The sequence below is a fragment of the Bombus affinis genome, chromosome 17 (assembly GCF_024516045.1).
Source record: "Bombus affinis isolate iyBomAffi1 chromosome 17, iyBomAffi1.2, whole genome shotgun sequence".
Lineage (NCBI taxonomy): Eukaryota > Metazoa > Arthropoda > Insecta > Hymenoptera > Apidae > Bombus > Bombus affinis.
In genome coordinates this window covers 5280088-5293228 of record NC_066360.1, presented here as the reverse complement: position 1 = coordinate 5293228, position 13141 = coordinate 5280088, and the positions used below count along the sequence as shown (strand labels likewise).

General features: G+C 30.7%; 2 protein-coding genes across 2 annotated transcripts in view; one reads left to right on the top strand and one right to left on the bottom strand.

The window, feature by feature from the left end:
- Window positions 1-652: 652 nt before the first annotated feature.
- Window positions 653-4767, top strand: LOC126926353 (uncharacterized). The gene is made up of 2 exons (XM_050742692.1): window positions 653-1024; window positions 2391-4767. Exon 2 carries the CDS (start codon window positions 2419-2421, stop codon window positions 3196-3198), a length of 780 nt encoding a protein of 259 aa, XP_050598649.1. The 5' UTR covers window positions 653-1024; window positions 2391-2418; the 3' UTR covers window positions 3199-4767.
- A 9-nt stretch (window positions 4768-4776) lies between these two features.
- LOC126926381 (dynein beta chain, ciliary-like) overlaps window positions 4777-13141 on the bottom strand; it is a 46596-nt gene continuing 38231 nt past the window's right edge. The window contains exons 14-19 of the mRNA XM_050742705.1: window positions 12229-12344; window positions 11834-12045; window positions 10246-10449; window positions 8764-8835; window positions 8350-8565; window positions 4777-6547 (exon numbers count right to left, since the gene is read on the bottom strand). Of these exons, the coding sequence (XP_050598662.1) occupies window positions 6286-6547; window positions 8350-8565; window positions 8764-8835; window positions 10246-10449; window positions 11834-12045; window positions 12229-12344 (1082 nt within the window). The 3' untranslated portion in view covers window positions 4777-6285. The remainder of the gene's footprint in view (window positions 6548-8349; window positions 8566-8763; window positions 8836-10245; window positions 10450-11833; window positions 12046-12228; window positions 12345-13141) is intronic.

Genomic DNA, 13141 nt, shown 5'->3' with positions numbered 1-13141 from the left:
TAGTAATATCAAAATTACTATAAACGAAATCTTCACACGAACCGAGATATGAATAGCTATATTGAAATTCAATTCATTTAAACTGTTGTAATCGAGGCTAATATCAAAAATCCCTTATTGTCTTGCAAAAATGATTAAATTTATTTTATAATTTTTATCTATGTCAATTCTATATTGATTTTATAGTCACTCTGTATACTTAACATCTTCAATTACAACATATTTGAACTGCTTTGTTAAGGCGTTAAAATGATTATTTTTAAGCCAAGTTTATAGCCAAGTTAACTGCAGTATTTGTTCTATTGCGGAGTGTTAGATTATATTAGAGGCATTCTTATCATATTTCGGTTGAGTTTCATTCATAGTCAGAAGAACTCCTAATTTCTATAGTTAACGAAGAAGTCTGTGTTTTCTCTGCGTCTCAATTACATTGACGCACCACAAAACGCTAATCTGGAGTTCTAGCCCTATGGAAGTAACTTGTATCGATGCCTTGGGTTCTCTGGCTCGGATAACGTATATTTCGCTCCATTATCTTAAAGGCGGTGTTTTTATGAACGTTGCCAATGTTTAGGAAAGCAAGTAATTCTTCATTGGTCAACGCTCTATTATTCTATTACGAATAGGATTCTCGCTTATGTTATGTTAGACGCTGTACTGAGTATTACTCATTCAAACGTAGTAGAGTAAACATTTAACCGCCTTTAAAGTAATTCGCATTCTGTCATCGCGCGATCTCATCTGTTTTATATCTACTATATCAATTGCATAGTCCCCTTTCCCTTCCTTATCGTAACTATTTTATAAATTGCGAGTATTGGGCGGCTCGGCGCGTTCTTTATTTCTTCTTCCCTTTATTTCCTGAGTTAGAAAATTTCAATTCGAGAATCGACGAATATAAACAACGAAGGAGAATACTACGAATTACTGATCGACAGTCAACATCAAATCTCCAGAGTGAAGCGTAGGACGAATTTTGAAGAAACCTTTATTTCAACTTGGATCAGACTAACCGGATAGCGAGGTAAATTTTAACCTTAATCCTTCGTTTAATCTTTCACGTTCTAAAGGAATTCAGGGATACTCTTTTTATTGATACGTTGCTATAAAGTAATTGTGTGTATATTTAAAATTAGATGTTTTTTATAAGCAGTACTTTCATAGAATTCTCGAAATGAATTGTAGGAAGATATATATCCTAATAGATGTATTATATATAAGGTGTATATATATATATATATATATGTATATATGTGTACATATGTATACATATATGTATCTTTCACGTTCTAAAGGAATTCAGGGCTACTCTTTTTATTAATACGTTGCTATAAAGTAATTGTGTGTATATTTAAAATTAGATGTTTTTTATAAGCAGTACTTTCGTAGAATTCTCGAAATGAATTGTAGGAAGATATATATCCTAATAGATGTATTATATATAAGGTGTATATATATATATATGTGTATATATATATGTACATATATGTATATACATATATATATGTATACACACACATATATATATACATGTGTATACATATATATATATACACACATGTACACATATACATATATATATACACACATATATATATGTACATATATGTATATACACATGTATATATGTACATATATGTATATACACATATATATATGTACATATATGTATATACACATATATAAATATGTACATAAATGTATATACATATATATATGTGTATATATATATATACACACATATATATATATATATATGTACACACACACACATGTGTGTGTGTGTGTGTGTGTGTGTGTGTGTACATGTATGCATATACATATATATATGTATATATATGTACATATATGTATATACATATATATATATACATATATATATATATTGCACATATATATATATACACATATATATATATTGTACATATATGTATATACACATATGTGTACATATATATATGTGCAATATATATATATATGTACATGTATGTATATACACATATGTGTACATATATATATATGTACATATCGAGTATCTAACAGTATCTAGAGTATCTCCGAGTATCTTACGAGTATTTATTCCGCTATTTTATTTTGCGATTTATACTTTGTACCAACGACTCACGTATACTGCTGTACAGTAATTTATTATTTTAAATATACTCGACGGTTTCAACAGCGAGCAATCTCGTATATATATGTATATACATAATATATATATATATATATATATATATTATTTCATCTATTAATCGAACAATTTTGATCAATTTACAATGAAAATAAGGCAAATGTACGATAGTTATATGATACGATAATAATATAACAATAAATAATATAATGATATGATATAATATGATAAAAAGTAATATAATAACATAATAATTCAGGACATAAAGGATCAAGAGGTAAATCGAGATGCCTAATAAAAAGAAATCGCAAAATAAACCGAAAGTTTATTGCGAAAGATGCCAACGGTTAGGACATCTCGCAGAAGATTGTTACACGCTTATGTGCATCTACTGTAAAAAGGCAGGACACGACCTCGATATGTGTAGATCCTTTCAGAAAGATAAAAAATACGTAATGGATACAGCTAGGCAGTATTGCAGAAAAGATTTTGCAAAACGTCGTGGTCAACCTTCCGAGAACCAGCCTAGTACCAGCAGCTGCAGTTCGAATATCGGTATAGAAATATCAAACATATCAACAGTAGGAGTTTACCGTCAATATTTAAAATGTCTTCACAAAGATGTCATCGAGATCTCAACCCCAGAATTGAATTGTGAAAAAGCAAAAATGTTGGTTGGTATAAACTGTCCAATTACAATGATAAAGATAGGAAAGTTAAAGAACAGTGTGGTTGCTGCTAAAGAAGTCCTCACTTTTGAGGATGCATACGGCGCCCGGGTTAAAACCATATGTTTAATATGCTTAAGTATACACGTAAATAACAAAACTGTACTACATCCTTGTCGAGTAATTTCTGATGACTTTTACATAGAGACAGATGGCGTATTCGGCAAGGATTTTATCGGCAGATCAAAAATCAAGCCTGGCCAAAACGTAGAATTAGCTGGAATACAAATACCATTCATAGTTCACGAATATGTACGTGGAGTACTAAGAGTTGATGAACTAGTGGAAGTCCCAAACGCGGATTCAGATTCAGACACACTAACAGGATCAGGTAGCTAAATAAATTCCTAAATCAGGTATTTCTCTCGCGTTAGGCCAAATGAGGTAGGTTGTAGTCTGTGTAGTCTAGTCTAATAGCTGAATTTTTGAATTTTATATAGTAAATGACTACCTGCCAGATTTCTATTTATAACTTTTTATTCTATGTTATTTATTTTACTAAATTTCTACCGTTTTCCGAAGAATCAATCGAAACATTAACTTTTATCTTATGACGTATGGATTATACTTAAGGAGAAATGAAGTTTATCATTTCCTTTGCAATATTTCGATTTTTCAAAACTATTATATAGATCACGACGGATGTGAAAGCAACTCGGATGCCATATTATTACACCAGGATTGAATTTAATAAAATAATATTTAAAAATGTAATTCAATTATCTGTTCAATTATATATATCATAAGCTATACGCTAAAACCTAACACTATTGATATTTAACGGTATAATGTTGATAGAAGTACGTCAATTTGATACATATTTCGATTTATGTAATATTCAAACCAACGCAATTATCTATTATTTGCGAACACTGCGTGACACGAAGTACAAGATTGCCATAATTACGACTGAAGGAAAATGTATCATTTTAATAGGAAAAATCACAATATAGATTAACACACATCCAAATATAATTTAACGTTAGCAGATTTTCCCGACGATACAATACAAATGTAAAATAATTAAAAAAAATCAAAAGATGTATGTTTAATTAAGAGAAGCTTAACACAGTTAAAAACATACATTTTTGAAAGAAATAGTACTGCCTCTGTATAATGTTATTACACAGTCGCCTTACTTATTTAATTTATTACTGGAGGGATAGCAATAATTATCATTCATTCAACGAATATCGATAAGTAAATTACGAACGTTTATACATTCACGAAGAATTTAAATGTGTAAAAATGTAGATCAATGTAGAAAATATCTAAGGTAAGGTAATTGTTCTAATATTATGGAAAGTAAGTCAACTCTTCATTTAGATCTTAGATATTTCTTAATTAATCTACAAACGTGTGAATTTGCATAAACATTCGTAATGTACACGAAATTCTTATCCCATTTATATTGTATTTTGCATTTGTATTGTATTATTCATCACGCTGTTTACAGAATTAAAGGGGAATAAGGAATTCGCAATGTAGTCATCGAAAATCAATAATCAATACTAAACGAAAAACTAGTCTATTGTTATCATATTACTAATGTTTATTTGCAAAGTGTTTGGTTCCTACTCTTGTCCGTAGAGCATAATATCATCAAGCAAACAAAATTTGAGGTCTTTGTATACTTAGTGTCACATTTCAGTCAATTCATATATAATAACTTTCAAGGTGTTAATAATATTGAAAATATTCCAGATTAAAGCATGTCTCTGTAAACGATCGAGTTTTTGTACTTAAAAGAATATTTGTGGATAAGCTTTCGTCTCTTTTATGCCTCTTATTATTATTATTATTATTATCCACTGTAAGTTTGATAAGAATTAAACTTTCATTCAAAATGTGAATGAATTACTTATGATGTTGACAAATATGTATAAGATCGTACATTTAATATTTAATAAATTTTCACATTCATTCATCAAGCTATTTTTTTTTTATGCTGTTTAAATTCTATTTTATGCGTTTATGAAGGCTGCACAAGAAAGTAGGGAAAATTTTTAGGAGCACATAGTACCCATCAAAACAAGTGAAGAAATCTCAATGAACATAGGTGCAAATGGGTTCATGGGTTTATCAAAACCTTTCTTGCTTGTTTTCATCATTACTACGTGCTCCTAAAGTTTTTCTTCTGCCTTTTTGTGCACTCTGTATATATCAAAATTATAAGAAATTCTATAATACAGGGTGTCTCAGCACAATAGGTCCATGTAAATATCTGCTATACTATATATTATTCGAAAATGTGTTTCAAGTAAAACTTGCTTTAAACAATATATTTTATGGATATTAGAGGAATACCAGCAATGTTACATTGATGCAAGCATTTGACAGAAAACATTTATTAATAAATCTTATGATGATCTTACCAGATGGATGTACCTTGGAGGTTATAATGTTACCTTTGCTTTTTAATACATTTAATATTTAATAAATTTTCACATTCATTCATCAAGCTATTTTTTTTTATGCTGTTTAAATTCTATTTTATGCGTTTATGAAGGCTGCACAAGAAAGTAGGGAAAATTTTTAGGAGCATATAGTACCCATCAAAACAAGTGAAGAAATCTCAATGAACATAGGTGCAAATGAGTTCATGGGTTTATCAAAACCTTTTTTGCTTGTTTTCATCATTACTACGTGCTCCTAAAGTTTTTCTTCTGCCTTTTTGTGCACTCTGTATATATCAAAATTATAAGAAATTCTATAATACAGGGTGTCTCATCACAATAGGTCCATGTAAATATCTGCTATACTATATATTATTCGAAAATGTGTTTCAAGTAAAACTTGCTTTAAACAATATATTTTATGGATATTAGAGGAATACCAGCAATGTTACATTGATGCAAGCATTTGACAGAAAACATTTATTAATAAATCTTATGATGATCTTACCTAGATGGATGTACCTTGGAGGTTATAATGTTACCTTTGCTTTTTAAAGTGGAGACTCTATACATCATTTGATGCATTTTTTAATTCTCTGCAAAAATAGGTATTAAATACAAGGAAAGATAATGCTTTTATATTTATGTTTTGTTGGTCTTCTATATTACACTCAAGTTCATGAAATTAGTACTGAAATATCTTTCAAGCTCTACTGTATAAAAAATATACAGTTCCATTCAAAAAAAAAGGTCACCTTCAGATGTTGAAAAGTCCTCCACACGGACAAATCTTACAGTCGTCCTCCTTGAAACAGAACAATTTTTACTTGAAACACTTCTTCGAATAACATATAGTTTAGATTAGATTGTGGTCGACTAAAATGAAATTCCTTATATAATAAAGATCTACGTAAAGCATTTACAGCAGACCTTTCAGTAAAAAGAAAGGATGAAGTTCTAGAAACGAGTCGAAGAATAAAGACTTAAATTATCTTATTCTAACATTTGTTTGATATCTAAAGAATTTTTTTTATGAAAAATTGTTTAAACGAACTTGGAGAGGTATATCAGGATCCAGTTCAAAGGCCTGTATCTTCTCACTCCATGGAACCAACTTCTTTGTTTCGTTCTCGATGAAAAAATTAAACACGTTGCTGCCAGTAGGAAACTTGATAGTCTTAAATTCGTTTTGCCACCACTTATTGAACTCGTTTCGCCAATCGATCAATTGATCTTGAAAGGTCGCCGATCCGAACGCCCAAATACAGGCAAATGCAAAGTATAATTCGTACCTGTTTATAGAAAGGCATTGAGGACATAGAAAAGCAGACAGCGTGAGTGAAAATGAAAACAGGTCCGATAATCGGCTTATTATAAAGAGAAAAAAGCATATCGGCGAGATAATAATAGTGCAACGATGAAACGTTTTTATTTTTAATTTTTGTTGAATAAAACTTACGCCGATGTAACTTTGAGGCTTTTCTGATTAAAGCAAGATCAGACACGATATAATTTGCAACATGTTTTCTTGTTTAGTGACATTAACCTATTTTCTGTCTATTAAATTTTTAATTTCTATTAAATATGCATGTAAATATGATTTAATTTAGGGGTGTGCGAATTTTTCTCGGGATCGGGTTGCAATCCCAAATGTTTGTCAGGTTTCAGGTACCTGAAATTGTAATCGGATCAGGTTGGGTTATAACGCTTCCGTGTGATTTTGTCTTTTTTATTGCAGAAAGATGTGAAAATCATTCCGAATCTTAAGGTTAAAGTACAAAATCTGATCGTAAAATTCAGAAACAGAATGATACTTATATGGTCACAAAGTTTCGGATCCTAACCTGAGCCGATTACAACTTCAGTGACGTAAACATGTTCATACACCCGATTTTCAATTCGGGATCAAAGGTTCGATTGAGGACATAAGTTTTCTGTTATCATGCACCTAAACACTGCTTAAGTGTACTAAAGCCGTAACACACTGAAATTTCATTTAAATTGTTACAATAAATATTTACAATTAGTTCGAGTAGAAGTTAACCTTAAATTTAGTTCAAGTACAAGTTAACCTCAAACCTAGTTTAAGTACAAGGTAACAAAAAATTACGTTCTGAATTAAGCTTCCGATTCCGAATCGAAAATCGGATTCTGATATGACCAGACAGTGTTTGTATGTTGACAAACTTTCCGGATCCGGACCCAAGATTATAATTTCGGTTACTTGCACAATCCTAAATTTAAATTACATCATGTTTGGTCTTATTTCAATTGGAAAGATTTTAGAAATATTTTAGCGAAAGTGTCGCGACAATTATGGGTATGTATTTTTAATTTTTCTTCGAAACTAAACTTAAACTTAACCTCAATCTAGGAGATACCCTACAAAATAATAAGTGACAACATATTTAAAGCTACAAGTGAAATTTACAATTGTGGTACAAAAATTGAGAGGTTAGGCATATGACTATTAAGTTTCATTCTTTTCATTAATTTTTTATTTGTTATTTTTAGTTATTTGAATTTATTATCAACAAATATTAAATTAAATTTCTTTCTTAACTGTTTCCTGTTTACTTTCTATTACTTAATTTGCGTTTATGCACTTAGAATTCTTTGTGACACTTCTTTAAATAGCCTTTATCAATATGTTGCAGCTTGAAAAAAATCTATGATAGTCACTAAATTGTATACTACTGTAATTGTATGCTACTACCAATTTATTGTATTTAAGGGAACTGGTCAAATGAATATATTTTGATTTTTGAATGAATTATTTTCTAAAATATGTCGAAGTTTTCAAACGTCGCCGCATTTCTTTTTCTACTATGTTGTAGTTGCTGAAAACGAATTCAACGACCTATAATGTAATGTAATGTTCAGTTGTCTTTGAATATCGAATAAGCGAAAATTTATGGAAAATAATAACTGCATCCAACTCTCAGCAAGGTCTGTATTGATCCTAAGATCGACTCAAGTTGTCCACAAATCGTTTCGTTATGAAATTCAAGGTCAATTGAAGGTTACATTTTCGTAGATAACGAGTTCTTTCAAGCGTATATAAATTTTAGTACTGTTTAAGTCTTATTTATACCATTCCTTTGGGCAATCCGGTGTTACATTTTCCTTAATCAGAAAATAGTCCAGTAATTTACAAAGCATTTCCACGTGACATATTTCTGGTAATGGCGTAATTTTCTTAAACCTAGATTTTGTCATTTCAACAAGGGATGGTACATATTTATCGAACAGAATGGTTAGGTTCGCTCTCTCAGCTGGGTCTCTTGTTTCTATCCAGCTGGTTGCAAATCTATTCAAATAACAATAATAATGGTAATTCATTAATGAATAACAATTATATAACATATATGTATGTATAACACATACAACATATATTATATAACATAACTTTATAATAAAAAATTACAAATATTTGTCAAGTTCAACTTGCTATAATTTAGTTAGGAGAACTTATACGGACTACAAAAGTAAATAAATCTTTACTTACGGATACCAGCCAATATCTTGTGGATTTATATAAAGAATTCCTGCTCTGGAAACAGTAGCTGGCGTTGCTGTCCTGAAATTTATTTTCCAATCTTACTTAACTCTTGTACGATAAGAAATATTCACACATATAAAAAAGACATAAAATATTAAAATACATTAATATAGTTATTATTAATATAGTATATTAAACAGTATAACTAAAGACAATAAACAAACATATTGGGTATGTATATCTATACAGTATGTCCTGTTTCATTGGGAACCCTCATTGGAAAAATAGGAATGATAGGAAAAAATGTCTGAGATGAAGTTGTGTAGTATCAGTAGACATACCGTACTTTTATCAATTTGATTATCCGCTATCGAGATATAAATTTTTAAATTCAACAAATCAGTACAAGGAATTACCTAACCTCAAATTGATTGCACGGAACTGACTGTTTTGAAAACAGAAAAAACACTCATAAAGCTCATGTCTCGATAGCCGAAACGATGGTGCAAAAGACAGGAATTTGTAGTGTTTTAAAAACTGATTGTCAGCTACAGGAATATATAATCAGAAATGAAGGTACCCATTTACAATTGTTTTCATTGCAATTTCAACTCGATATCATATAACTTCCATTTGAAATATTTTTTCATATCATTCGTATTTTTCTAAATATTTGAGCATTTTCAGCTAAACAGAATATACTTTCTATGTCATATAATAAATAATCATATTGCAATACATAAATATTGAATGTGCTTTAGCTTCCGCTTATAATTCGAGGAAAACAGTCACAGGAGATTAGTCTATTTTCCAATCTTCTGAAAATGTTCCCAGCAATACGACATCGTTTACAGTAAAAATGTTACGACGATGACTGATAAGAAGATCGATAAGAAGTCTATGTTCTAGCAAATTTGCGCTCGCAAACTAAAAATCGATTGCCAGTTAGTTGGTACTTAAAAACTGATTTACGATCGAGACTTGTGATCTCAATACTAATAGAATTCCAAAGAAATAACCATTATCGTAAATATGCAGAAGAGGAGACCTCGCCTCCAATTTTGTTGAATTTCGGATATGTTGTAGAAGGGAGAGTCTCGAGTAACGTACGCTTCTTTCGAGGCGTAGAACGATCTTGTTCAAAAGTTATGACAAAAAGAAAATGATATTTGTTAGATTATGCTTACTCCGATATAAGTAATTAAAAACGAAATTTCATACGCATTTGTATAGAATTGCGATCCTAATAGTGGTAACCAATGATTAGGTTAGGTTAGATTCCATGATCCAAAACATCCAACTTAACATAACTTTTGAGGGCCTCGGACAAAGTGTGTGTTATTTAGCCTCTGCCTCTCTACAACATACCTTAAGATCAAAGTCATTGGAGTTGAGACCTCCTTTTGTGGTTAATCAGCTATAATATTTACTATGATAGCTATAGTCATTAGACAAAAATATTACCAATGATAAAGTGCTGCACATTACCTAAGATTTGAAATCTCGAAGAGAAGCCTCATGTGTTCCGTTAAAGCGATTCTTTCGTTGCTAGCCAAAGTTAACACTTTGTTGTCATCCATGACAGTGTTTAATGACTCGATCCACATCGGATCTATATCGCCGTCAAAAATGATCCATTTTGGATCATTTCCTGTCATGTTTGCCTGATCTCTCATTATCACGGAGAACAATCTGATCGATCAAGATGATTACTTATTAAATATCTGATATAATAAGTTAACGATTAAAAGAAGGCAAGGTTATGTATGATATAATTCATAGCGAGAAAATTGAAAATGTATATCATATATAAAATCATGTATATTAAATCGAAGTTTTTTAAATGTTAGTAAAACAGCTCTGTTCACAGGCATTAAGCCACTTACAGAAATTACTTGTATGTGTTGTATGTATGACTTTTTAAAAGTTAAAAAAGTAAAAAGGGTTTGCAAGTTGTTGAAACTATTAACAATTATTATTTAGCTTGGAATTTATATAAAGATAGGCAGAGATTATAGAATCTTATGATACATAAAGAATTTATGTACAGGTACCCTTCGTATAACACGATAGTTAGGTATAACACAAAGAACTAATATACAAGTGGAGGTTAGGTTCCAATAGTTAATAAGTATAGCAATATTACTGTAGTAAATAAGTATATTTAATAATACTTTTTAACAGTTTTTCGATATCATAATATACCATAATACACTGATATAGTATTCTATTCTATCATATTATATTATATTATAGTAGTATATTATAATATAACATACTAATATAGTACTAATATGTATAAGTATACTACAAAAGTATGCTATTTTTCATAGCCAAGAGAAATATATTTATTAAAACAATTAATGATTAATTCAAAGTACTACACATTTATATACTAATATTATTTATGTTACTTCTAAAAACTGTCATCCACATTTTATATGAAAAATAATGAAAATCTTTGATTTCCTACTTCGATGTAGCGAAGACTTTTTCGAGTGCAAATGGTTAATACTCCTCGAACTGAGAATAAATTCAAAATTTTAATACTTCTAACGATATCGAATGACGCTGCTTGCGCTTAACGATTCTCAATTTGTGTTTTTTTTTTTTTTTTTTTTTTTTTTTACGGGAATTTCCCCAATTCTTAAATCATGTTTGTAAGAGTACCATATTATAGAGGGGTACCTGTATCCAACGTTTTAACCTTAAATTTCTTCTCGTTAATATCTACTATATCTCTGGATCATTGCTATGACCAATTCAGGTATTCGCGTTATTAATAAATTTTAATAAATGTAGGCAAACTTCTCTGCATTTTGCATTAAATTCATACGAATTTTTAAATAAATATGTCTACATAATCATACACAATAAATGTATGATTCTTCACACACAGTACACTCTTCCTACATAATAGTATATTCTATGAATGCAAAATTATGATTCCTGAATTTAAATCGATCAGCACATCATCTCGTCTGAAACTACGAGATACTCTAACGTTTCTGAATGGGATTTACAAAACATCTAAAAAATATCATTAAACTATTGTTAATAGTGAGATGAATCAAACCCGTCTTTCCATTCCCGCGTTGCAGGATTGATAATTCCAAATAGTTCGTCATTGGTCACTGCTTTCGGATTCAAGTCGTTATAATATGGCTTTAAGTGTTGATTAAAGTATGTTCGATTAAGTGTTTTCCAAACTTCCGTTTTTCCGGTTCCAGCAAATCCAACAATGAAAACTGAATGACGAACATGAAGCAATTCCTCTAACTGTACAACCTAACGAATTTGATATAATTTGAAATTTTACATAAAGAAAACTATCTTCGATATTATAATGTCAAGTTTCCTCAAAGTTATGCACGATAAACGACTTTAAACGTAATAAATATAAGTATAATTACGTATACAACTTTAATACCAGCTGTTAAACAATACAACGCAAATCAGTTTTACTCTTACTTTTAGCACAAAACCATCTTCTGGTTGCAATTTGAGATCCAGAGTGGATTGTCGGACCGTTGATTCAAAATCTAAATCCCTTTTTCGCGGAACATCCAGAGCGGGAAACAAATCACCTATATAGACAGAAGCAAATGAACTAGTAAGTTAACTTAAGTGTATAAATGTATAGATTAACTTAGAACATACATACTATACATACCAGGTATGTAAATATGAAGCCGGAATTTTTGTATAGAAAATACACGTTTATTGTAATGAAAATGATTAGAAATATTTTATTCGAAGTATTGCACATCGCTGGCTATACATTTTTCCCACCTGTCTGGCAATTGGTGGATGCCACGCCAAAAAAACTGTCGCTCTTTTGAGGCAAACCAGTCATCGAGACATTTTCGTACATTTTCGTAAGAAGTGAAGCGCTGGTCAGAAAGTACGTGTCCCATCGATGCAAATAAATAGTAATCGGACGGAGCCAAGTCTGGTGAGTAAGCCGCGTGCGAAAGTATTTCCCAACTGAACGCTTCGATCGTTTCCTTGACCGGTTTTGCTGTATGCGATGGTGCATTATCATGAAGCAAAATTACTTTGTGTTGCCTTTTTTGATATTCTGGTCGTTTTTCACGCGAAGCTCGATTCAAATCGATCATTTGTTGTCGGTAGCGCTCAGTATTAACGGTTTCGCCAGGTTTTAACAGCTCATAATAGATCACGTTCCACGTTCCACGTTCTTCGTTGCTCACGTCGAAATTGCCACTTCTGAATTTTTTAAACCACTCAAAGCACTGTGATTTACCAAGAGCATGCTCACCGTAAGCTTCGACAAGCATTCGATGCGATTCTGCAGCAGTTTTCTTCAAATGGTAACAGAAAATCAATGCTGTCCGCAAATCGTAGTTTCCAGGCACAAGAT